Source organism: Callithrix jacchus, chromosome 2 (assembly GCF_049354715.1).
Source record: "Callithrix jacchus isolate 240 chromosome 2, calJac240_pri, whole genome shotgun sequence".
Classification (NCBI taxonomy): Eukaryota; Metazoa; Chordata; class Mammalia; order Primates; family Cebidae; genus Callithrix; species Callithrix jacchus.
Window position 1 is genome coordinate 3019486 of NC_133503.1, and position 27474 is coordinate 3046959.

General features: G+C 40.3%; 1 protein-coding gene across 50 annotated transcripts in view; it reads right to left on the bottom strand.

Moving 5' to 3' along the window:
- TPST1 (tyrosylprotein sulfotransferase 1) overlaps positions 1-27474 on the bottom strand; it is a 281231-nt gene that overhangs the window by 100446 nt on the left and 153311 nt on the right. For 29 of the 50 annotated variants that reach the window (XM_078353633.1, XM_078353608.1, XM_078353620.1 and 26 more), the window contains one exon: positions 4412-4467. The exons of the other annotated variants lie outside the window; for them this stretch is intronic. In XM_078353633.1, the coding sequence (XP_078209759.1) occupies positions 4412-4467 (56 nt within the window). The remainder of the gene's footprint in view (positions 1-4411; positions 4468-27474) is intronic. 50 annotated transcript variants of the gene reach the window in all.

Sequence of the window (27474 nt, forward strand, 5' to 3'; positions counted from 1 at the left end):
TCTCATTTTTTGTCTGGCTTATTTCACTTACCACAGTGTCTTCAAGGTTCATCCATGTTGTAGCATATACCAGACAGAATTTCATTCCTTTTTAGGGCTGAATAATATTCCTTTGTGACCTATCTACCCATCTATTTACAGCACATTTTGTTTATCCATTCATCTGTAATGGACATGTAGATTTTTTCAACCTTTTGAATGTTGTAAATAGTGCTGCTACGAAAACTGGTGTACAAATATCTGTGTCCCTGCTTTGAACTCTTTTGTATATACACACAGAAGTGGCACTGCTAGATCAAATGGTAATTCTATAATTTTTCGAGGAACTACCATACTATTTCCCATATTTTAAAAATTTCATTATAAGCATCCTCATGGATATGAAGTAGTATCTGATGATAGTTTTAATTCACCAAAAATTGAATGACTGAAGAGAAACCAACTCTAGCTGACTGAAACTACCAATTGGTAAATGTAAATTCTTATTTGAGTTGTAAAAATTCTTTATATGAGGCTGGGTGTGGTGGCTTAAGCCTATAATCCCAGCACCTTGGGAGGCCGAGGCAGGCGGATCACTAGGTCAAGAGATCGAGACTATCCTGGCCAACATGGTGAATCCCTGTCTCTACAAAAAAAAAAAATACAAAAATTAGCTGGGCGTGGTGACACGTGCCTGTTGTCCCAGCTACTTGGGAGGCTGAGGCAGGAGCACTGCTAAAACCTGGGAGGTGGAGGTTACAGTGAGCCAAGCTCGCACCACTGCACCACAGCCTGGTGCCTGGCGACAGTGAGACTCTGTCTCAAAAAAAAAAAAAAAAAAAAGAATTATTTATATTTTCTGGATACTAATCTCTAGGTACCATCTGTGGGTTGTCTTTTCACTTTCTAGTTTTTTTGTTTTGTTTTTTTTGAGACAGGGTCTCACACTATCTCCCAGAGAGTAGAGTGGCCCTATCTTGGCTCACTGCAATCTCCACCTCCCAGGCTCAGGTGATTCTCCTGCCTCAGCCTCCTGAGTAGCTGGGATAAGAGGCATGCACCACCACACCTGGCTAATTTTTGTATTTTTAGTAGAGATGGGGTTTCACCATGTTGGCCAGGCTGGTCTCAAATAACCGACCTCAAATAATCCACATGCTTCGGCCTTCCAAAGTGCTGGGATTACAGGCATGAGCCACTGCATTCGGCTGTCTTTTCACTTTCTTCATAACATTTATAATGCAAAAGTTTTTAGTTTCAATGGAGCCCAATTTGGGTTTATCTCAGGAATACTAGGGTGGTGCAATGTAAGATAAGCATCCAGTGTAATATATAAAAATAAAATAAAAAGAAAAACACATCATCTAAATACACACAGATAAAACACTGGGCAAAACTCAACATCATTTCACAATAAAACACTCAGCAAACTAAGAACAGAAAAAAACTTCTTTAATACGATAAAGGGCATTTATTTAAAAATCCACAGCAGGCCAGGCACAGTGGCTCATGGCTATAATCCCAGCACTTTGGAAGGCCAAGATGGGCTGATGCCTGAGCTCCGTAGTTCAAGACCAGCCTGGCCAACATGGTTAAACCTTGTCTCTACTAAAGTTTAAAAAAAAAATTAGCCAGGTGTGGTGGCATGCACCTGGAATCCCAGCTACTCAGGAGGCTGAGGCATGAGAACTGCTTGAGACCCTGAGATGAAGGTTGCAGTGAGCCGAGACTGAGCCACCGCACATCAGCTTGGGCTACAGAGTTAGACTCCATCTAAAAAAAAAAAAAAAAAAAAAATCCACATCTAACCTCAATACAAAAGTGAAAGACTGGAAGCTTCCTACTAAGGTCAGGAATGAGGCAAGAATGCTCACTTTGCACTGCTGTTCCACCTTGCACTGGAAGTCCTAGCCAAAGCAATTAAGAAAAACAAAAGGAAAAAAAAAAAAAGAAGGAAGAAGGAGGAGAGAGGAGGAAGGAGGAAGGTGGGAAAAGGGAAGAGGAAGCAAAATAAGAGGGAGGAGAAGAAGGAGGAAGCGGGAGGAGGAGGAGGAGGAGATGAAAAACGGCATACAAATTGGAAAGCTTCCAGAAAGTGAAATGCAGTTGCAGAAATAAACCCAGACATCCACAGCCAATGGATTGTTGACACGAGTGTCAAAACCACGTTAGGTAGTAAAGAATAGTCTCTTTAACAATGGTGCTGGGACAACTGGATAACGATATATAAGTGAATAAAGTTAGACTCCTGCTTCTCCACATAGAAAAATTAACTCCTAATGGACCTAAGTCCTAACTCTTAACACCTTGAACTATAAAACTAAACACAGGAATAAATCCTCATGACTTTGATATGGCAATGGATTCTTAGATTTGACACCAAAAGCATGAGCAACAACAACAACAAAATATTTAAATTGGACTTCACGGCTGGGCATGGTGGCTCACACCTATAATCCCAGAACTTTGGGAGGCCAAAGTGGGCAGATCACCTGAGGTCGAGAGTTCGAGACCAACCTGACCAACATGGAGAAACCCCACCTCTACTAAAAATACAAAATTAGCCAGGCATAGTGGCACATGCCTGTAATCTCAGCTACTTGGGAGGCTGAGGCAGGAGAATCGCTTGAACCTGGGAGGCAGAGGTTGCGGTAAGCCAAGACTGCCCCATCGCACTCCAGCCTGGGCAACAAGAGTGAAACTCTGTCTCAAAAAAAAAAATTTGGACTTCATAAAAATGAAAACCTTTGTTCATCAAAAGATATTATCAAGAGAGTGAAAAGACAACCTACAGAGTGTCAAAAAAATTGCAATCACATATCTGATAATGGTTTCGTATCAAGAATATATAAATAACTCATATAACTCAACAACAAAAAGACAAGTCAATTTTTTGACAATGGACAATGAATTTGAACAGATGTTTCTACAGGAAGAGATGCAAATGGGCAACAAACATTTGAAAAGATGTTCAGATTCACTGGTCACACTGAAAATGCACACTGAAACCAAAATTTGACATATCACTTGACATCTAATAGGATGGCTACAATTTTTTCTTCTTAATGGAAAATAACAAGTGGTGATGAGGATGTGAAGAAATAACTCTTGTGCATTGCTAGTGGGCATATAAAATAAGGCTGGGCACAGTGGCTCACACCTATAATCCCAGCACTTCAGGAAGCAGAGGTGGGAGAATGGCTTGAGCCCAGGAGTTCAAGACAAGCCTGGGCAACACAGTGAGACCCCATCTCTACCAAAAAATCAAAAATCAGATGCAGTGGTGTGTGCCTGTAGTCCCAGCTACTCGGGAGGTTCAAGTGGGAGGACTGCTAGAGCCTAGAAGGTGTAGGCTGCAGTGAGCTGCAGTGTGCCACTGTACTTTAGCCTGGGTGACAGAGCGAAACTGTCTCAAAAAATAAAAAAAGGAAAAGAGGGCTGGGCGCAGTGGCTCGCACCTGTAATTCCAGCACTTTGGGAGGCCGAGGTGAGCATATCACGAGGTCAGGAGTTTGAGACCAGCCTGGCCAACATGGTGAAACCCCATCTCTACTGAAAATACAAAAATCAGCCATGTGGGATTACAGGCACCTGTAATCCCAGCTACTCAGGAGGCTGAGACAGGAGAATTGCTTGAAACCAGAAGGCGGAGGTTGCAGTGAGCCGAGACTGCGCCACTGCACTCCAGCCTGGGCGACAGAGCAAAACTTCATCCCCTCCCTCCAGAAAAGAGAGGGGAGGTGAAGGGTGAAAAGGGGAAGAAAGGGGAGGGACAAAATGATAAAATGTTACTACTGTTGTGGAAAATAGTTTGACAGTTCCTCAAGAAGTTAAGCATAAAATGACCACATGAATCAGCAATTCCACTCTTAGGTATACATAACAGAGAAATGAAACCATATGTCCACACAAAAACTTGTATATAAATACTCATAGCAGCATTATTTACAACAGCCAAACGGTGAAAACAACCCAAATGTCTATCTATAGACAAACAGAGAAACAAGATGCAGTCTACACATGATGGCCTATTATTCAGCTTCAAAAGAGCATGTGAACCTCAAAAACACTATTCTAAGTTAAAGAAGCCAGACAGAAAAGGACACATCCTGTACAGTTCCTGAAATATCCAAAATAGACAAGTCTATAGAGACAGAAAGCAGATCAGAGGTTTCTAGGGAGTGAGGGGAGGGTGGAATGGGGAATGGTTACTTAAAGGATGTAAAAGTATTGGAAATGAAAAGAGGTGGTGATTGTACAACACTGTGAATGAACTAAATTCCACTGAATTCACTCTGTAAAAGGTTAACCGTATGTTATATTAACATCAACTCAATTTTTAAAAAGGCAATTAAGAGGAAATTATACATTCTTTGCCAATAAATTTGAAGAATCAGAAGAAATGGAAACACTCTTGGAAAACACAACTTACCAAACTGATATCAGAACAGTTACACAGTCAGCTCTCTGTATCTGCAAGTTCCATATCTACAGATTCAATGAACAATGGATCACAGATATTTGGAAAAAATAAAAATAATACAACAATATAAAATAATACATAATTTTTAAAAGGTAGTATTGACAACTATTTACCATAGCATTGTATTAGGTATCATAAGTAACCTAGAGATGAATTAAAGTATATGAGGATATGCGTAGGTAATATGCAACTACTATGACTTTTTATGTAAAAACTTGAGCATTTGTAGATTTTGATACCCTCTAGGGGTCCTGGAACCAATACCTCATGGTACCGAGGGACAAGTGTATTATTTGCCTCTTACTGAAACACAACCCATAATTTGAAATCATCCCTGTTACCAATGGAAAAAGTGGCATGGTTTCCCAGTCCCTTCTCTAGGACACTTGCAGTGTGACTGGGCAATTGAGAAATGGTTTGAGAGGTCTTAGAGCCTCTAGGGAGGCTGACAGTAAAGGTCTTCCCTGAATGAAGCCAGTCTGTAAATAATGGGAGAGAGAGTTGTTTCAAATGCCCTAATCTCAACAGAACATCACAAGGCACATGAAGAAATGGGGAAATGTGGCCTGATCAAAGAATCAAATAAAATGAAAGAAATCAACTCTAAAGAAACACAAATTTACAAACCACGTATCTGCTACAGAGTTAATATTCATAATATGTAAAGAACTCCTACTGCTTAACAACAAAACATTAAATAACCCAATTAAAAATGGATAAAATGTTTGAACAGACATTTCCCCAAAGATGATACATAAATGGACAACAAGCATATGAGAAGATGCTCAATACCACCAATCATCAGAGAAATGCAAATCAAAACCATAATGAGTTACCATTTCATATTTAATAGAATGGCTACTACTAAAAAGAAACCCAGAAAATAGCAAGTGTTGGTGAGCTGTGGAAAAGTGGAACCTTTGTGCAGTACTGGTAGGAATGTAAAATGGTGCAGCTGCTATGGAATAACAGTATGGCGGGTTCCTGAAAAATTAAAAATACAACTCCCATATACAATTCAGCAATTCCACTTCTGAGCAGATACGAAAGAACTGAAAGCAATAACTCAAAGAGATGTCTGCACATCGTGTTCACTGCAGCACTATTTACAATAGCCAAGAAGTGAAAGCAACCCAAACTGATCAACAGATGAATGGATAAAGCAAATGTGGTACAGACATACAATGAAATACTACGCAGCCTTAAAAAGGAAAGATGTCCTATCACAATGAAAAAAAAAATCAATTCCAGACAGGTTACAGACCTAAAGAGAAAGGTAAAACAATCCAGTTTTTATTAGATAACATAGGAGAATATATTCAAGGACTTTAATTAGGAAAAAGACTTATTAAATGTTATACCAAAAGCACTGGACATGAAGGAAAAAATTACTAAATTAGGCATTAAAATTAATTTCTATTCTTCAAACGACAGCCTTAAGAAAGAAAAAAGGCAAGACAAATGGGAGAAGTTATTTGAAAGACATATAAACAGTATATATCAAAACATGTAACTAATTTCTAAAAACTAAGCAAACGATTCAAAAGAAAACGATAAAAAAAAAAAAAAAAAAGAAAGCAAACGATTAAAAAAAAAACCAGCCAGAAAACCTGAACTGGCACTTCACAACATAGTTTACTGGCCAATGACATATGAAAAGGTATTCAGTCTCAGTTATTTAGGAAACACAAATTTAAACCAGAACGAGACATCAAGACACAACAGGAAGAAAACTACAATTTGAGATGAAACTGTACAAGGTGTTAGCAATGTAGAACTACAGTTCTTACAAATGTGCTGGTTAGAGAGTAAACAAGGACCTCACTCTGGAAAACTCTCTGGCACTCTCTCTCCCGTTGCACCTACAGATACCATCTGACCTGTTATTTTCAATCTCTGATGGAAAAGTTTATTAACTCAGCACACTTGGTTACACATTCCCAAGACAGGCCTGTTTTCAGGACTGGCTCTTGGCTGTCTCTTATCATGGAATGTTATGTCTGATAAGAGATATTTTGTGTGTCTGAGGCCTTGGGTCATGCTGTACCAGTTTAAGCAGATAGTGTATGCTAACAATGTGATTTATGGTGGACATTTGCTTTTTCTCCGGGGGTCTGGAGCTGACCCTGAAGTCAGTTGTGCAGGTACTACCAAATGCCTATGTCATGACTGACCCTACTAAAAACCCTGGACACAAAAGCTCAGGTGAGCTTCCCTGACTGGAAACTCTTTGTGTGTACTGTCACACATGTTGCTAGGGAAGGGAAACATGTCCTGTCTGACTCCACTAGGAGGGCACATTGGAAAGGGAGGAGCTGCTTTCTTCCAGACTTTCGCCATGTGCCTTTTCCCTTTGTTGATTTTTACTTCATATCCTTTTGCTGTAATCAACTATAATCATAATAGCTTCTGATTACTACGAGTGGTCTTGGGGGTTCCCAATATAACTCCCAGGCATATTCCCAACAAAAAATCATTATTCATGTTCACAAAATGATATGTACAAAGATACTGTGTATCAACATTAAAACAAGGCCAAACTAGAAAAAAAAAACCTCCAAATAGTTATGTAATTATAGCATAATATTAAATAACAAAAATGAACAAACTACTGCTACATGGAACAGCATGAATCTTACAAATGTTAAAAGAAAGAAACCAGACACAAATCAACACTGTCAATGCTCCCAGCCAAAGGCTACCAGGAACAGAGCTGTAGTTGAACATGCTGGGTTCATTATTCATTTCAGCAAGGGATAACACATACAACTGGGAACTGTGGAATGTCTCAGTAAAAGAGTATTCGAAAAGACTATTATACGATTCAGGTTTTGGTTAGGTGATTCTGGGTTTGTTCTGGGTTGGTGCTACCAGGAAGCAGGAATGATTTTTGATTCAGGACACAGATTATCTTTGGATAAAAGTAAAGAAGAGGAGGGAATAATTTGGAGGGTTAGTAGGGGAGCATCCAGAGTACTGCTATGACTCCTTGGAAAGAAAAGTAAGTATTTCTGGGATGACAAGTGATGGGAAAGCAGAAAGGTATTAGCAGTAGTTTGCATGCTCCACCCGATGATGAAACATGATCAATGGAATTTCACTACAAGATGAAGCTTGCTATGCTCACTTGCCCATCAAGTCAATATTTAAGAGAATGTGTAACTTGTTGAAATTCAAAATATATTAGGTGAAAAATATATAAAGCATTTGCATGAGGTCCACTGGCACTTATTCAGGCTTTCAAATCTCAAAACTGTATCTGGACAATGCAACACTGAACTTTTATCAAATTCAGCTACTTTGATTCAGTAACAAAGGAGGGTATCAGAACATTTAGGGATGATATCTATCTTCTCTCTAAGAAAACAAGTACAAATATACTTTAGCTTTCATTTCTGATTTTCAGCCTGGAGCAGTGGCACACTGATCCACTGCTGCGTTATCTACAAACTTCCCTGTCAACCATTATTAAGGCTCACTGCAGGGTCAGGGTCTGAGATCTCACTGAAGCTCTTTCATTGGCAAATCAATACATCGATTCTTTACTTGTTTTCTGACTCAAGTCTGCTGTTAGAATGTAATGCACTTATTCTCTTTAAATTATCATGTGAATTCTCTTAAGTTCCTCTTACATTCAGATCTTTTCCAAAAGCTGGAGATCACATAATTCAAACGTCCACTTAGCTACACAGGGGTCAGGCTGAGAGCTTGTTTCTCAGTCCAACATCCTGGGGTAATCATCCACCTACACCTGGCTCAGCTGCACCGGCCAAGAATAACAGTGCATCTGCACTTTTCTAAGCACATTTCTGACATCTTGCCAATGCTTTGTAACACACACATGCTCATTCACACAATCTTAGGGACTAAGTCTCTTTGTCTCTGTATCCTCTACCCCTATTATGTTTCAGGCACATAGCAGGTGCTTGTATGCATAGGCCATTTTGCCTTTGATTTCAGCATAACATATTAAAAAGACTGGGTTTTGGATTCAAAAGTATAGATTTGTGACATAGTGTACTTACTGGTTATGTGACCTTAATTCAGTTACCTTCTTTGAACCTCTTTCCTTCTCTATAAAATCATAATACTTGATTGGATTAATGAAATAAGATATTTGTGAACAGGACTCTGTAAATTACAAAAAGTTAAAAACAGCCAGGCGCGGTGGCTCAAGCCTGTGATCCTAGCACTTTGGGAGGCTAAGGTGGGTGGATCACCTGAGGTCAGGAGTTCAAGACCAGCCTGGCCAACATGGTAAAACCCCAGCTTAAAAAGAAAAGTTAAAAAGTTTTACATACAGTGTACTGTGTGACTAGTAGGTACTGCTGTATCTTACTAGCAGGATTTTCGTAGCAGCGTTGACACATATCTGCTAAAAATATAAAGTTCCCCACAGTTACAAGCAGCATGATAGGTTTAGGAAGAGGAGGTAGATGAGAGGTAACATCTTATTTATGTAATTTTGGGCTCCAGAAGTTTATTTTTTTAAGCACCATATATGTTTGTGTTTCAAGACAAACATAAGGCATCATATATTTAAACATAACCATAATGCTTGTATTTGTAAATCATCTTCCGAGAAAGAATAAATCAAAATTTGAAATTCAAAAAAAAAAAAAAAAAGAAAACTAGTACAACCGGCTGATAATAAAAATCTAAAAGTTGTTCAACTGCTGAAACACTTCAGATCAATGTTTGATGTTTTAAAAGGAACAAAAGTATTTTTTAAAAGTAGCAGGCAGGCTAAAAATAACAAAAAATATAATTTTTAAAATTAAAACACATAATGTTAAAGAGCAGATGAAACAGAGGAAGAAAGAATGAGTGAATCACTCGACAACTGATCTAAAGAAATTAGCAGACAGAGAGAAAAAGGCAGAAAACCGGAAAGAGTTGTTAAAATATCTGGAGGACAGAATGCGATATTTTAACATTGAACTAACTGGAGTTCAAAGGACAAAACAGAGAATGGAGTAGAAATATTCAAAAAAAAATGGCCAATAATTTTACAGAAGTAATAAAATACAGAAAACCATCTAAATATACAAGTCAAAATACATAAGAAAAGGCACAGTCAGCTGTACTGTAGTAAATCTAGAGAATACAATTATAAAAAGAAGACCTTAAAAACCAGAGAGTAGGGAACAATCCAAGATGGCCGATCGCTAACATCCTGGGATTGCAGCTCTCAGGGAAGGGGCGGAGAACTAGAGGACGCCACACTTTCAGACAAATTCTGGTCACTCACGGAGCAGAAGATCCCCCAGTGGTGGAAACACACGGGTGGCCAGCGCGACTCTCGTGGCCGGCGCAGCGGTTCCGGCACCTTGGCGGGGCAGCTCTCGGAGCAAAGTAAACAGGTTCGGAGGACCCGCACGGGTCCCCAGCAGGACACCAGAGCCCGGCGCAGCCGCTGTGATGGCACCTCGGTGCGGCAGCGCTCGGCGCAGAGTAAACAGGACCGGTTTCCCTTCTGACCTAGGTTTGGAGCCCCAGGAAGGCAGAGTCGCCTATTTCGGACACAAGAAGGAAGCCAGACAGGAGAATCCTGGGCAGCAAAGTACCATCAGTTTTAACGCCGCTGCTCTGGCCCTGGGAACTAACAACCTGGACATCCACTCAAGAGACCTAATCTGAAAGTTGGTAATTTCAAAGACGACAGGAGGATAAATTTACAATGATGGGAAGAAACCAGCATAAAAAAGCTGAGAATACGCAAAATCAGAACGCCTCTCCCTCTAAAGATGATCACAGTTCCACATCGACAATGGAACAAGGCTTGATGGAGAACGAGCGCATCCTGATGACAGAATCACTCTTCAAGGAATGGATAATAACAAACTTCGGTGAGTTAAAAGAACACGTTGTAGCCCAACGTAAAGAAACTAGGAACTTTGAAAAAAGGTTTGATGAAATCCTATTGAGAATAGACAACTTAGAGAGGAGTATGAGTGAATTAATGGAACTGAAGAATACAATACAGGAACTCCGAGAAGTATGCACAGGTTTAAACACTTGAATTGTTCAAGCAGAAGAAGGGATATCAGAGGTCAAAGTCCAACTTAATGAAATAAAACGTGAAGAAAAGATTAGAGAAAAAAGGATAAAAAGGAATGAGCAAAGTCTCCAAGAAATGTGGGACTATGTGAAAAGACCAAATTTACGTTTGATAGGTGTACCTGAATGCGACGGAGAGAATGAATCCAAGATGGAAAATACCCTTCAGGATATTATTCAGGAAAATTTTCCTAAACTAGCAAAGCAGGTCAACATTCAACCCCAGGTAATACAGAGAACACCACAGAGATATTCCTCAAGAAGAGCAACCCCAAGGCACATAATCGTTAGATTCACCAGGGTTGAAACGAAGGAGAAAATACTAAGGGCAGCCAGAGAGAAAGGTCAGGTTACCCACAAAGGCAAGCCTATCAGACTTACAGCAGATCTCTCAGAAGAAACTCTACAAGCCAGAAGTAAGTGGGGGCCAATATTCAACATTCTCAAAGAACAGAACCTTCAGCCCAGAATTTCATATCCAGCCAAACTAAGCTTCACAACTGAAGGAAAAATAAAATCTTTTATGAACAAGCAAGAACTCAGAGATTTTATTACCACCAGGCCTGCTTTACAAGAGCTTCTGAAAGAAGCATTACACACAGAAAGAAACAACCAGTATTAGCCTTTCTAAAAATACACCAAAAAGTAAAGAGCACCAACATAAAGAAGAATTTACACCAACGAATGGATAAAACAGCCAGTCAACATCAAATGGCAGTAACCCTAAATTTAAATTGACTAAATCCCCAATCAAAAGACACAGCCAAAACCTAATGGCATGTTACATCCAGACCTGTTTCACATGCAAGGATACACAAAGACTCAAAACAAAGGGATGGAGAAAGATTTACCAACCAAATGGAGAGCAAAAATAAATAATAAATAAATAAAAAGCAGGAGTTGCAATTCTCGTATCAGAGAAAATAGATTTTAAAGCAACAAAGATATAGTGGTAAAAGGATCAATGCAACAACAAGAGCTAATGATCCTAACACCCAGATACGAGACTTAGATTCAATGAGACAGAAAATTAATAAGGATATCAAGGACTTGAACTCAGATCCGGAACAAGTAAACTTAATAAGTATTTATAGAGCTCTCCACTTCAAATACACAAAATATACATTCTTGTCAATACCACATCACACCTACCCATAAGTTTAAATGAAACATTGATTGGCCATTATTAATACCCAATTTTTTTCAAAATAAAGCAATATTTTCATTTACTCTCCCTCTTTCTCTTCCTCTTTCTTCCTCTCCTTTACTTATTTTTTTCTTTCCTTCTCTCAAAAAAAAAGAAATCAACTTGTAAACCTCTAGATCCAGGTCGGCAATGTCTCTCACATTGCTTGATTTCCTTCCTTCCCTTCCCTCCCTCCCTCCCTCCCCGCTTCCTCCCTTCCTTCCTTCCTTCATCCCTTCCTTCCTCCCTACCATCCTTCTTCCCTCCCTTCCTGCCTTCCTCCCCCCCCCCCAAAAAAAACCAGAGAGTAAAAATCACCCACAAGGAAATAGCAACTACGCTGATAGTAACTTCACAATTGCAAAACAGGGGCCCAGAAGATGTTAAATATCTTCAAAGTGCTGATGGATGATTGCTACAAACCTAGTCTATTCAAAAAAACATTTCGACAATTAGAGTCAAGTAAAAATATTCCCAAATATTCAAAAAAGTCTGAGTCTACCATCAATTTACCTTTACTAAAAAAACTTCTAGGCTGGGCACAATGGCTCATGCCTGTCATCCCAGCACTTCGGGAGGCTGAGGCGGGTGGTTCACATGGTCAGGAGTTGGAGACCAGCCTGGCCAATATGGTAAAATCCCATCTGTACTAAAAATACAAACATTGGCCTGGCGTGGTGGCAGGCACCTGTGGTCCCAGCTATTGAAGAAGCTGAGGTAGGAGAATCACTTGAACTTGGGCAACAAGAGGCTGCGTGCGCTGAGATCAGTCACATCACTGCACTCTAGCCTGGGTGACAGAGCGAGACTCCATCTCAAAACAAAACAAAAAAAAAACTTCTACAGAATGTACCTGAGGGGGAAAAAAAGGAAACTAATCTGAGAAAGATAATCTTAGATGCAAGAAGAAACTGGGAACAAGAAAAATGGTAAACATATACACAAATATAAAACTGTCCATATAAAGTAGCAGTAATGATCATGTGTAACATACAGTGTTAAAAAAACTTCAGATAAGTATGCTAGTACTCAACAGTGATAGCAGAGCATTAAAAGGATGGTTACCAGAGTTAGAATGTCTGTGTGTGGATTTAAAAATACTGAATAACTTTATCAAATAGTGTCTGAACAGTAATTTTTATTTATTTATTTATGAAACACAGTCTTGCTCTGTTGCCAAGGCTGGAGTGTGATCAGGCAATCTTGGCTCACTGCAACCTCTGCCTCTGGGTTCAAGTGATTCTCCTGCCTCAGCCTCCAGTATAGCTGGGACTACAGACACCTGCCACCCCCTGCTCCCCGGCTAATATTAGTATTTTTAGTAGAGATGGATTTCACCAGGTTGGCCAGGCTGGTCTGGAACCCTTGACCTCAGGTGATCCACCCACTTTGAGCTCCCAAAATGTCGGAATTACAGGCATGGGCCACCACACCTGGCCTCACAGTAATACTTAAAGGTTAACAAAAGAATAAGTATGTGTAATATCTAAAATAGTAATAAGGGAAGACGCAATGTTTTAAATCACGCAAAAAGAAAACAGGAGGCAGAAATAGTACAAAAGAAGTGGGAAAAATAAAAAGCATTTGAAAATACAGGTTTTAAAAAAGGGCACAATAGGTCTGCAATCACAATAAATGTAAAAGCCCTAAAATTGTCAGAAAAACAACATAGGTAAGATTAGACTAACTACAATTCTAACTATAGGCTATGTATTAAAAAAAATTAAAACACAAAGACTTAGAAAAAATGAAGTTTATAAAACAGAAAAGGATATACTAGGGTCTGGCACTGTGGCTCATGCCTGTAATCCCAGCACTTTGGGAGGCCAAGGTGGCGGGATCATGAGGTCAGGAGATCCAGACCATCCTGGCCAACACGGCGAAACTCCAACTCTACTTAAAAATATAAAAATTAGCCAGGCATGGTGGTGTGCACCTGTAGTCCCAGCTGCTCAGGAGGCTGAAGCAGGAGAATCACTTGAACAGGAGAGATGGAGGCTGCAGTGAGCTGAGACTTTGCCACTGCACTCCAACATGGGCAACAGAGTGAGACTCTGCCTCAAAACAAAACAAAATATATACTAGGGAAATTATAATCAAAAAAAACTTGGGGGTAGCTATATACAAAACATTAGCATGGATTAAGGACCTCAAAATTGTCAAGTTTGATTTCTGGGCTACCAGTAAAACCCAGCACCCATTAATTAGTGAATACACGTCCTTCTCAAGAACACATACATGGTAACATTCATAAAAATTGATCCCATCGTAGACCATTGAGCTTCAACAACATTTTACATAATTAGTATCATTTAGATGATATTCGCAAACCATATTATATTAAAGTTAGAAATGAATAACTTAGAAAACCCATAATAACACATTCTAAATAATTTATGGACACAAATAAATCCAAGTACATATTTTGAAATATTTAGCTCGAAACAATAATTATTTTTTAAATTGCGCAGTGAAATCAGAATTTTTTTTTTTTTTTTTTTTTTTTTTGAGATGGAGTCTTGCTCTGTCACCAGGCTGGAGCGCAGTGGCACAGTCTCGGCTCACTGCAACCTCAACCTCCCAGGTTCAAGCGATTCTTCCGCCTCAGCCTCCTGAGTAGCTGGGATTACAGGCACGTGCCACCATGCCCAGCTAATTTTTGGTACTTTTTAGTAGAGACAGGGTTTCACCATGTTGGCCAGGATGTTCTCGATCTCTTGACCTTGTGATCCACCCGCCTCGGCCTCCCAAAGTGCTGGGATTATGGGTGTGAGCCACTGCGCCTGGCCAGTTTTTTTTTTCTTAGTTATTCTTACCTGGTTGAACTAAGATTCATTTTAACAATGTTACCCTCGACCCCCACTCCCTCCCTAATTCCATTAGACGACTGGAATTGAGTAGACAGATTCATACAGCAAGAACCAAGACTATAATTTATAGTACTCAGTCTTCCCATCTAAGAACATGATGTGAACTCTCCATGTAGTTGCTGTGCATCAGAGATCTTTTTCTTGCCACATGAATAAAATCTTGGCTAGTGTGCTGGTTATGCTACCACTTCCCCAGCCCCCATACACCCTCTGTGCTCCCCGAGGCCAAACTCTCCAGAGGGTACCACCCAGGCTTTCTTACCCTTTGGCTTGCAGTTGGGCAACAGTGAGCACTAACAAGTCAGAGCAGCGGCAGGAAGAACTCAGCTGATTCCCCAGCTCCCTCTCAACCTTGCCCCTGTGCTGCCAGTGGCTACCTTTCTCTAGAGCCACAGGACCTGTAGGTGGTTCCTCCCTATGAATTCCAGTTTCACAAGCCTGATAACTATGTGCCCTCCCTTTGCCACCTCAGGTCTAAGGGTGGCAATGGCTTCCCACTGTTGCTAGTTACTGGGTGCTTCACCACTCCTTGTTGATTCCCCTACCATGCCACACCTTGCTAAGTCCTTCCTTTGATAAACTCTTTGCAACTAAACTTTCTTGAATGGGTCATTTGTCTCTTTTCATTATCGTAACAGATACAATCAGGTGTTGAATTCTGTGACAATCATTCATTAGAACACCATGAAATGGAGGAAGTAGTGAAGTTGGAAAAAAGCAGCATTTTATTTTTTTTTATTGCATTTTAGGTTTTGGGGTACATGTGAAGAACATGCAAGATAGCTGCATAGGTACACACATGGCATTTTAAAACTACCATGACCACACATTGGTATAGGTAAGAATAACCAATGGTTATTGATCAATGGTTATTGCTAAATCTAGAGTGTAAAACCTGATGAAAAGGAAGATACAGTCATGTGCCACATAATGACATTTTCGTCAGTAATGACAGTGGTCCCGTGAGATTGTAATTCTGTACTTTTGCCATATCTGTGTTTAGATATGTTTAGATAATACTTATCATACTGTAAAACTGCCTACAGTATTCAGTACAGTAACAAGCTGTGCAGTTTTGTAGCCTGGGGTAATGGGCTAAACCACATAGCCTAGCTATGCAGCAGGCTACACCATCTAAGTTTATGTAACGTACACCCTATGGTGTTTGCAAAATGACGGAATCACCTAATACATTTTTAACAATGTATTCCCATCATTAAGCAACATATGACTATTTGCACAATCTTAAAGTTTTTCCACAGATTGCTTTCATTTTTAAATAAATAATTTATTTTGGGGACAGGTCTCACTTTGTCACCCAGGCTGGAGTGCAGTGCTGTGATCTCGGCTCACTGCAGCCTTGACATCCAGGGCTCAAGCAATTCTCACACCTCAGCCTCCTGTAGCTGTGACAGCAGGCACATGTCACCACTCCTGTAGAGATGGGGTCTCCCTATGCTGCCCAGGCTGGTCCTGAGTTCCTGGGCTTAAGTAATCCTCCTGCCTCTACCTCCCAAAGTGTGGGATCATAGGCGTGAGCCACAGTGCCCAGCCACTGATTGATTTTTTTATTGAAAGGGAGAAAAAAGTAACCATAGAGTGGAGACAATGGAAAAACACATTTACCAAGAGATCAAAATTAACATCATCAATGTGACAGACGAGTATCATATGCCCTCAGAGGTGGATACCCTGAGAATGAAACCACGCAGTTTGCCTAGTATTCTGGCCTCACGTGCATAACCTGAATAATAATCAAGAGGAAACATCAGAAAAACCCAAAATGAGGAACACTATATAATAACCTGCCTGCATTCTTGAAAAATGTCAATGTCATGGAAGACGGAGAGTACCTGAGAAACTGTTACAGATTAAAGAAAACGTTTTAAAACAATGTGAAACTATATATGATGTGATCTTAGACTGAAACCTGTACTGGTAGGGGAGAAAAAAAACCACAAAGTCCATTTTGAGATAACTAACAGAACTGAAATACTGTATAAGGTGAAAGAGAGGAAGGGAGGGGAGAGAGAGAGAAAAGAGAGAGGGAGGAAAAATACACGAATTTGGGAAAGAATACATAGAAGTTCTCTATTATTCTTACAGCCTTTCTGTAAGTTTTTAATTATTTCAAAAGAGAAAGAAAAAGCACCATGGACACTGCTCCAGTACTGTGGTTCTTTACCCTTTTTGTTTCAGGAAATCCTGAAAAATACGATGAAAGGTGTAGATTCTATTTCCAGGAAAATCAACTTACATCAACACACGGAAGTCCACATATTACCGCAGGGAGTTCAAAGACCATGCCGGCTAAGGACCACTACTCCATCCTTTTCTAACAGTTAGTACTTGCAAAAGAGAACTTTGTAGCCGGCATCATTTTTGTTTCTTTGTTAGCTCATCTTTTTGTGCCTTGACATATGAAATTTTTTTTTCAGGATCCTTAAAATCAAAAGAAAATCACCAAACTATGTCTAGGTACAGACAGTTTTTCATAACATTCTTTATAGAACATAGTGAGCTATCTCTTCTTCAGGTTATTTTCAGCCCTGGAAAGTCTTTCAAGATGACACATTTGATTCATGCTTTTGTTCCATTTCTTCTGTTTTCTCCTTTGCAGACATCTGTTAGTCACCGGTTAAATCTCTATTTTTTATCTCTCATAGGTATAACTTTCTCTCATCTGTCAATCATTGTCATCGCTGTTCTTTGCTGTACATTCTGGAAGAGCATCTATAATATGCTCGCCCTATCATTAATTTGATTTCTTGTAGTGTCACTTCCTTTATCACATGCTCCCTCCCCTCCCTCCAGAAATACTGTATACTTGAGCTGGGACTTCAAATTAGATAGAGAAAGTAGAGAGACGAAAGGGTTAGGGATGTTTAGCAGATGAGCTAACAACTCTAGCTGACTTTTCAGTCAGGATAGCCCCTCCAATCTGGAGTTAGGGATGGGTAGTAAAGGTAAATCAAAGCCCTGTTCTTAAACTCAAAGAGCCTTTGGGGGTTTAAGGAAAGTCCATGATACAATCAATGATCAACTGAGTGGAAAATTTCCCTATTCTTTAGCACAGAGCTTTTCATATCTTCACTTAATTAGGATATTTTAATAGATTTGTTAAAAGGTAACTGGAGAAATTATTTCAGGCACTGGTAATCAGGCACCAAGTTAACCTATAAGTATCTCCTCCCATATTTTCTCCTGTATAAGAGCATGGGGTAAGAAATGACTTCTAGTACTGATTGATTATATTCTTATTTGTAGACACTGTATTTTTTAAGAGTTGGACATTACTATTTAAAGGTCATTCTGAATGTTCAGAATACACATTTGCTGACATAAACGTATTTCATTCTGTAAAATTCCAAGGAAAACTGTATAAATAGCTATCCAACTAAACCTCTTCATTGTAAATGTTTTCCTGCTCTCAAAAAGTACTCTCACTAATGAAGGCAGAAAGAGAAGGATGAGGAAAACCTACTTCTGCTGTTTAAGGAACTGAATTTCCCATAGACCTTCAGATGGGATCACAGTTGTAAAAGACAACTAAAATGTCTGAAATTCTGAACGGCATAAGCAAGTGGAATATGTGCTTGTATACAAAACCAGCAAAGGGCTGGATCCTTCGATATTTTATCTGGGTAAATAAAAGTACAGGAAGACCTACTTTACACACCAAAATACCAAAATGCATGAAACTCATTACTCCCAAAAGGATTTCTGGCAGAAAACACAATTATTGGGATATATTTATGGAATGACAGTGCCAAAACTGGGAGAGATGAGAAAGATTTGACTTAGAAGGATGAGTCAAAGGGCACACTCAGGCCTTGACAAGGTTATTCCTGTGGGGTAGTCTCAGACTTTCAGGCTGGTCCTGTGGACAAATTCTGAAGGTTTGTAATAGTTTTTACCCCTTTAACACACAGTGGAAATTTTTCGCCCACCCTATTATTATTTCCCTTTTTTCCACGTCATGTCTGCTCTCTCCAATCCGGTCCTATATTTTCCTCCTGGATACATGTCAGATCTTTGCATTTCCTGAAGCAGTAGAAGGTAGTATTCCAAAAAGCAACTGCTTAGTAACTGCTTATTTAATAACGAAAGCCTTAAAATGACGCATCAGAACACAGACTGAAGTATTCTGAGATGATAAAATGTGCTACTTTGAATTTCCTTATATATTCTATTATTATTATTATTTTCTTTTCTTTTTTTTCCTGGCAAGTTTCATTACACCGCATATTCTCACTCATAGGCGGGTGATGAAAAATGAGAACACATGAACCTTATATATTCTTTACTGAATGCTTGCAGGAATCAATTCAGCCTTCTTTCAAAATAAAACAAAATGGCTGGGCGTGGGGGCTCGCGCCCAGCACTTTGGGAGGCTAAGCCGGGTAAATCACTTGAGTTGAAAAGTGAGACCAGCCTGGGCAATATCACCATGTCTCTACAAAAAATACAATAATTAGCTGGGCATGGTGGTGCGTGTCTGTGGTCCCAACTACTCAGGAAGCTGAGGTGGGAGGATGGCTTAAGCCCAGGGGAGTTTGAAGCTACAGTGAGCTATGATCATGCCACTGCACTCCAGCCTGGGCAACAGAGCAAAGAGTAAGACCCTGTCTCAAAACAAACAAACAAACGAACAAAGACAAGATACTTCAACAGGAAAAAAAAATCCTGCCAAGTTGAGAAAATAAATTTAATTCTACAATTGTTGCTTTGAAGGTCTATGAAAATTTTAAAAGAATTAGATAAGTATTTATTTAACTAAAATTTAGGCCAGGCACAGTGGCTCATGCCTGTATACCTATAATCCCAGCACTTTGGGAGGTCAAGGTGGGAGGACCACTTGAGCTCAAAAGTCAGGGCTGCAATAAGCTATGATTGTGTCACTGCACTCCAGCCTGGGCAACAGAGCGAGACCCTGTCCCAAAAATAAATAAATAAAAGCTCTTCAAATCTAGGCACAAGAAATAAAGAAAGGAGTGCTAAAAATGTACATACTTTAAATTCACCCAGTACGGTATTAGCCGGAATATTCCTACCATAGCCCAGAAACCCAATTTGAGTAATAGAGTCAAAAAGGGAAATGTTTCCTGAAAGAGGACTAGGACGTCTCACTAACTGTGGCAAGGGCAGAGCTGGAGATGATCCTCATGGAGAACCGGAACCAGGACCTCAACCCCGGCCGGACACTCCCTTGACCTCCTTGGCTTTGCTTCTCACCATGGGTTGGCTTTATTGCCTTACACACTGAAGAACACGACCCCATTTGCAGTGAAGATACAGTAGCAGAATAACTGAGCACGAGTAAGCTATCTCAAACACCTTCAGTGTGTTGATAACTTCTCCCAGGATCACAAGGTGGCTGCAGCAGGGCCAATCGTACTGTTCTTCCACAGCAATGTTCAAAAGCAGGAAGGAAGAAGCAAGCTCTTTTCACACAATTCTTTACTTCCTCAAAAAGCTGAATCTCCCCCAGAAAATCCCTAGCAAACATCTCCTCTAACAAAGCTAAGAATGATAAACTGAGAGTCTAACACCTCTAAGGATCTGCCAGAAACATTTATCACTGGCTACTATCCGTTCTTTCTGAGGGCCGCGACCTGTGAGAGTTCAAGACTAGTCAGGCAAAGGTGGTTACTCTTCCTCCCATAACCTGTTTTGCCACCATAACTTGTTTAGCCACGATCCGAGCCCCTACTCTTTCTGTAATTGCAAGGTGATATAAAACTGTCAATCATCTAGCCATTTGAGTTTTTAAAAAATTTTTGCATGACTACCATGCACACACACAATTTGTAAGCTTTTTCCCCAGTTAAAAAAAAAATCCTTATGCATCACTGGCTATAAAAATTGGTCAAGTGGTCATTCTACCCATAAGAGTATATGGGAAAATGAATATCTGGTATTTTTAGCTACTTTTGTTTTGATTTTATTTTTGTTTTTCTTTTGAGACAGAGTCTCACTCTGTTGCCAGGCTGGAGTGAAGTGGTGTGATCTAGGCTCACTGTAACCTCTGCCTCCCAGGCTCAAGAGATTCTCCTGCCTCAGCCTCCCAAGTAGCTGGGACTACAGGCATGCGCCACCACATCCAGCTAATTTTTGTACTTTTTAGTAGAGACAGAGTTTCGCTTTGTTGGCCAGGATGGTCTCAATCTCTTGACCTTGTGATCTGCTCACCTCAGCCTCCCAATGTGTTGGGATTACAGGCATGAGCCAGCTACCACATCCAGCCTTTTTTTTTTTTTTTTTTTTTTTTTTGAAAGGAACAGTCCTTCCACAGGTACTTTCTCACTTAGAGATTTAAAAAAAAAAAAAAAAGGAATAGTCTCTTTACTAACAGAGAAAAAAAAAGAAAAAAACAGTCAGCGGTGTCTAACACTTCCAGCAACAGTGCCTGTGCCTTATATCGAGCAGCCCTCCCCACCAGACAAAAACCACCTTTCTTCCCTTGATACCACTTCACAGTTCCAGGGAGACTTTTACTTGCCTGGGTTGGGTCAGGTTCCTACTCCTCGACCAACCTGCTGTGATCCTCAGAGGGTTAGGGTCATTGTGCTAGATTTTGCCATTTGTACTTCCAGAAATCTAGAAGTGTGTAGAAATGAATCCTAAAAACGTTAGACCAGACAAGAACACTGGACTTGGTCCAATGTATCGATATATGATATATACTAACCAGATCTTTTGGATACCGTACATTGGCTTGAGTAATCTGGAAATACCTAACAATTTCCTCAATCGGCTGGCTAACACCTGAACCCAACAGTGGCTTACATTAAATGAAGCTTAGATGCCAGAACCTCCTCAGTATACTGTAAATAAAAGTTGAGATCGATCCAAGATGGCCGACCACTAACAGCTCAGGATTGTAGCTCCCAGTGAAAGCTCAGAGAACGAGATGACGCCACATCATTAGACAAATTTTCGTCACTCACCGATTAGCTGATTCCCAGTGGAGGAGCCCCACGGTCGCCAGCGCGACTCTTGTGGCCGCCACAGCGGTTTTGTCGGCGTCTCGGCGCAGCAGCTCTTCATGCAGAGCCAACGGGACTGCTTCCCCTACTGACTGGAGTTTGGAGCTCCGGGAAGTCAGAGCCGCTTGTTGCGGACTCAAGAGGGAAGCCAGACCAGAGATTCCCGGGCAGAAGAGCACCATCAGTCTTACCGCTGCTATTTAGGCTGCCACAATGGGTTGCTCGGATCCCAGCACTGGGAATCAACAAGTCGGAAGTCGACTCAGAAAACTAATTAGAAAGGCGGTTCATCTACAATGAAGGGAAAAAAACAGCCTAAGAAGGCCGAGTATACTCAAAATCAGAACCCATCAGCAACGGAACAAACCCTGATGGAAAAGGACTCATCAGCAGCAGAACAAGCCCTGATGGAAGAGGACTCATCAGTAACGGAACAAGCCCTGATGGAAAAGGACTGTGTTCCATTATCTGAAGTAGGCTTTAAAAGGTGGATGATAAGAAACTTCTGGGAGTTAAAGGAACTTGTTCTAACCCAATGTAAAGAAACTAAGAACTTGGAAAAAAGGTTAGATGAAATGTTGAAAAGAATAGACAATATAGAGAGGAATACAAATGAACTTATGGAGTTGAAAAATACAACACGAGAACTTAGTGAAATATGTACAAGCTTAAACAGCCGAATGGATCAAGCAGAAGAAAGGGTATCAGAGGTCGAAGACCAACTTAATGAAACAAAACGACAAGACAAGAATAGAGAAAAAAGGATAAAAAGGAATGAGCAAAGTCTCCAAGCAATATGGGACTATGTGAAAAGACCTAATATACGCTTGATTGGTGTACCTGAATGTGACGGAGAGAATGAAGTCAAGCTGGAAAATACTCTCCAGGACATTATCCAGGAAAATTTTCCTAATTTAGCAAAGCAGGACACTATTCAACCCCAAGCAATACAGAGAACACCACAAAGATATTCCTCAAGAAGAACAACCCCAAGGCACATAATCATTAGATTCACCAAGATCTAAACGAAGGAGAAAATATTAAGGGCAGCCAGAGAGAAAGATCAAGTCACCCATAAAGGTAAGCCTATTAGGCTTACAGCAGATCTCTCAATGGAAACCCTACAAGCTAGAAGAATGTGGGGGCCAATATTCAATATACTTAATCAACAGAACTTTCAGCCCAGAATCTCATATCCTGCCAATTTAAGCTTTACATTTGAAGGAAAAATAAAATCTTTTAGGAACAAGCAAGTACTCAGAGATTTTATTACCACCAGGCCTGCTTTACAAGAACTTCTAAAAGAAGCATTATACACAGAAAGGAACAACCAGTATGACCCTTTCTAAAAATACACCAAAAAGTAAAGAGCATTAACATAAAGAAGAATTTTTATCAACGAAAGGACAAAATAGCCAGTTAATAACAAATGGCAGCAACCCTAAATTTAAATCGACCAAATCTCCCAATCAAAAGATACAGACAAAATCTAATGGTATATCCAAAGATATACATACACTCAAAATAAAGGGTTGGAAAAAAAAACAAAAACAAAAACGTACCAACCAAATGGAGAGCAAAAATAAATAAATAAGAAGCAGGAGTTGCAATTTTCACATTTGACAAAATAGATTTCAAAGCTACAAGGATACAAGGGTAAAAGGATTAATGTAATAATAAGAGATCTTAACACCCAGATACATAAGACCCATAATGAGATTTAGATTCAACGAGACAACAAATTGATAACGATACCCGGGACTGGAACTAAGATCCAGAACAAATAAACTCAATAGAACTCTCCATTTTAAACACACAAAATATACATTATCCATAAAATCTAACGATATATCTGAAGATATACAAAGACTCAAAACAAGGGGATGGAAAAAAACTCACCAACCAAATGGAGAGCAAAAATAAATAAATAAAAAGCAGGAGTTGCAATTCTCAAACTTAATAAAATAATTTCAAAGCTACAAGGATGCAAGGGTAAAAGGATTAATGTAACAATAAGAGATCTTAACACCCAGATACATAAGACACATAATGAGATTTAGATTCAACGAGACAACAAATTGATAACGATATCCAGGACTTGAACTCAGAGCCAGAACAAATAAACACAATAGAGGTCTCCATTTTAAACACATAAAATATGCATTAACCACTTTAAACACTCAAAATATTGATCGGCCATTATTGAAACCCATTTTAGGAATGAAGTAATATTCCTTTTTCCCTCTTTTTCTTTTTTTCCCCTTCTTTTTCTCTTTTTCCCTCTTAAAAAAAAAAAAAAAAAAAAAGTTATTCAAGCCAGTAGCAGTGACTCAAGCATGTAATCCCAGCACTTTGGGAGGCTGAGGATGGATCATCTGAGGTCAGGAGTTCGAGACCAGCCTGGTCAACATGGTGAAACCCCGTCTACTGAAAATAACAAAAAACTAGCTGGGTTTGGTGGCAGGTCCCTGTAATCCCAGCTACCCAGGAGGCTGAGGCAGGAGAATTGCTTGAACTTCAGAGGCAGAGGTTGCAATGAGCTGACATCATGCCACTGCACTCCAGCATGGGCAACAAGAGTGAAACTCTGTCTTAGGGGAAAAAAAAGGTTATTCAAAAGGTTAGAAAATAAGGAATACTACAGTGTAATATGTATGACTGACCCATTCACTCATCAAAACCAGCCTGGCCAACTTGGTGAAACCTTGTCTCTACTAAAAGTACAAAAAATTTGCTGAGTGTGGTGGTGGCTGCCTGTAATCCCAGCTACTTGAAGGCTGAGGCAGGAGAATCACTTGAAGCCAGGAGAGGGAGGTTGCAGTGAGACAAGATGAAACCACTGCAATCCAGCCTGGGCAACAAGAATGAAACTCCATCACAAAACAAAACACTACCTGAGGGTCTGAAAAGTAAACAAAAGCAGGCAGATTGTGGAGGAAAGTAACAAGTTGGAGAAACGACCTCAGAGGATGCGTTTTCTGTTTGTTTATTTTTTTCTCATAAGGTTTTTCCATGAGGGTGGAACAACAGCTCCGGTCCCTAAGCAGCACACGTAAGTGACTAAAAGTCTGATAGGAATTATTTTCTTTGTGGTAGAGGAAGCAGGGAAAGGAGCCAAAGACAGGGAGTCAGAGCAAACTCCTGGAGCAGAAACAGCAGGTGAAGAGCCTCTCCACTTCTATGTATGCACCTGCATGGGTCTCAGCCTAACCTCTGAATCACACATGCACAGGATAAACCCAAACCAGCTTAGCAAAGCCTTTGCTTTCATAACTGAATTGAGATCAAGGTAACAGTCATTATGGAGTGGACAGGAGGAGAGAGGAGAGAGAGGGGAGAAAGAGCGAGAGGGAGGGAGAGGGGGAGAGAGAGAGAGAGAGAGCGCGTGTGCACGCGCACACACCAGCCAGTCCAGTGCTGTAATGTTATATAATATAATGATGCAATTGCACATCTCCCATCACCTTTGTTGTATTCTATTAGTGCCAAGCAAGTCACAGGTTCTGTCCACATTCAGGTGGAGAGAATCACTAAACATTGTGGACACAGGAGGAGAAATCAAGGGGTCATCACAATGAAAAATAGAAAAGAAGTTATCACTACCAATTGAACACATATTAAAAGGATTCTAAGAAAATACTGCAGCTGCCTGCCAACAAATTTGACAACTTATGTGAAATGGCCAAATTACTTTAAAAAAATACAATTTATCAAAATTGACACAAGAAGAAGAAAATCGGAATAGCCCTATATTCACTAAAGAGATAAACTTCATTATCAAAATCCTTCCCCAAAAGAAAACTCCCAGCAGCTATGGGCTCTCTGGGTTTACAGGTCTTAATCTGGAAGGGAAAAGTGCTTCTTTTGGGGAGAAACAACATTATTTCCACTGAACAGAGAGCTGAGACTCTTAACACTTCTTGCTCCTCTTGCCCCTTAGCCAAAAGACAAGGAAGGTAGGTTCTATAACAGCTAAGCTGACTAATCCTGATTATCAAACAAAAACCAAGTGTAAAATATACAACGGGAAAATATACTCAATGGAAGGAGGAAAGAACTTGCCTAGAACCTAGGATTTTCCATTACACTTGTTTATTATGGAAAGTTAATGATATTATACCAAAACAATACAAACCATGTATTGGTACACACACCCCAGAATGAAGGTTTAGGCTGTCCCACCGGGCAAAGAACAAAGGCCATCTGAGGTAACCACTGAGGACCAAAGGAACATGCAGTGGCTACAGGAAGAAAGAAACCACAGGTGCCTGCCATGATCACATGAAAGTACAGAAGATGAGAACCACAATAGTTCAGCAGATATTCTTGTTTGCTCTGATACGAATATACACTGAATATATTAACGAATTCTTTTTCCACTTTTCCTTGTCTAATGATATTCTCTAATATAAGGTATATAAGACTGGCTGGGCACAGTGGTTCATACCCATAATCCTAGCACTTTGAGAGGCCAAGGTAGCAGGATGGCTTGAGGCCGGAAGTTGAAGAGCAGCTTGAGCAACACAGTGACACCTTGTCTCTACAAAAAGTTAAAAATAAATAGAAATTTAGCCAGGTGTGATGGTACACACCTATAATTGAGAAGCTAAGGCAGAAGGATTGCTTGAGCCCAGGAGTTCGTGGATGCAGTGAGCTATGATGCTCCCACTATACTGTACCCTGGGTAATAGAGCAAGACTCTGCAAAGGGGAAGGGGAAGGGGAAGGGGAGGGGAAGGGGAAAGGGAAGGGGAAGGGAAAGGGGAGGGGAGGGGGAAGGGGAAGGGGAAGGGAAAGGGGAGGGGAGGGGGAAGGGGAAGGGGAAGGGGAGGGGACGGGAAGAGGGGAGGGGGAAAGACAAGGCTAACTCTATATCGCAGTATATCTAAATTTCAGGATATCAAAGAAGGGGTGTGACTCAGCTAGCAGAATACATTCATCTCAGCCAGAAATGGACAGAGCACAATATGAAACACAGCATCTCCTCTTAAAGGGAATGGGTAGCATGCTTTCAGTTTGCTAAGCGATAGCTACGTCATGTTAAGCAGAGCATTAGCTTTATCTTAGCAGTTAAATACAGTTTACATGGGTGTATATGTAAGCCAGTCTGGCAAAGGAATGGCCAACAGGCACCACCACCATGGCTGCCTAGGACAGAAAATTAAGTCTCCCAGAATTCCTTTCCCTGTGTGGTTCTGGGTCAGAGGCTGCCATGAGCAGGTGGCAATGAAGATGCCATTATTTTCAAGAGGTCAAGGCAGTCGGATGCAGTCGCTCCACTGCCTCTCCTAAAGCTCCACTTTATCCCCACAGCAGGCTTCACAGACCTTTCCTTCAGCTCCCACACTGAGTCCTACTTTGGTAGTGAGAGGCAGTTTTCTAGCACTTCTCTGCCCACCCTAGAGCTTACTCCCTGGTCTTCCAACCGTAGCTGTACCTAGCTCATTCGCTACTCCTATTTTAAACATGTTCAGTATAAAAAAAAAACATGTGCAGACCTTCACTTCTCTAGATCCTCCCACACCTGTGTAACCCTTAGTTAATACATTAAATCCCTCGCTCCTATAAACCTTACAGTGGCTCAGTCTTTCCCCAACTGAGTCCACACTGATACACAGTCATGAATACTGCCACAACCTCTGGGGTTCACCTCTGGGTAATGGAGCATTTCTCACCTATGGCAGATGCCTTGTGAGCTGAGCCATAACTCCAAGAGCCTCCTATCTGAATATACCTTTTCTTAGCATATTATTTTTCAACATGTAAGGTTCATTTTGCTGATAATAATCATGTTATTGAGCATCAAGTAATTGTCAAGTATTAAGCTTGGCACTGTCTACAAAATGCAAAGGATATGGTCTTTGTCCTTGAAAGATTATTTATTAAAAAAAAAAAAACATATACAGGC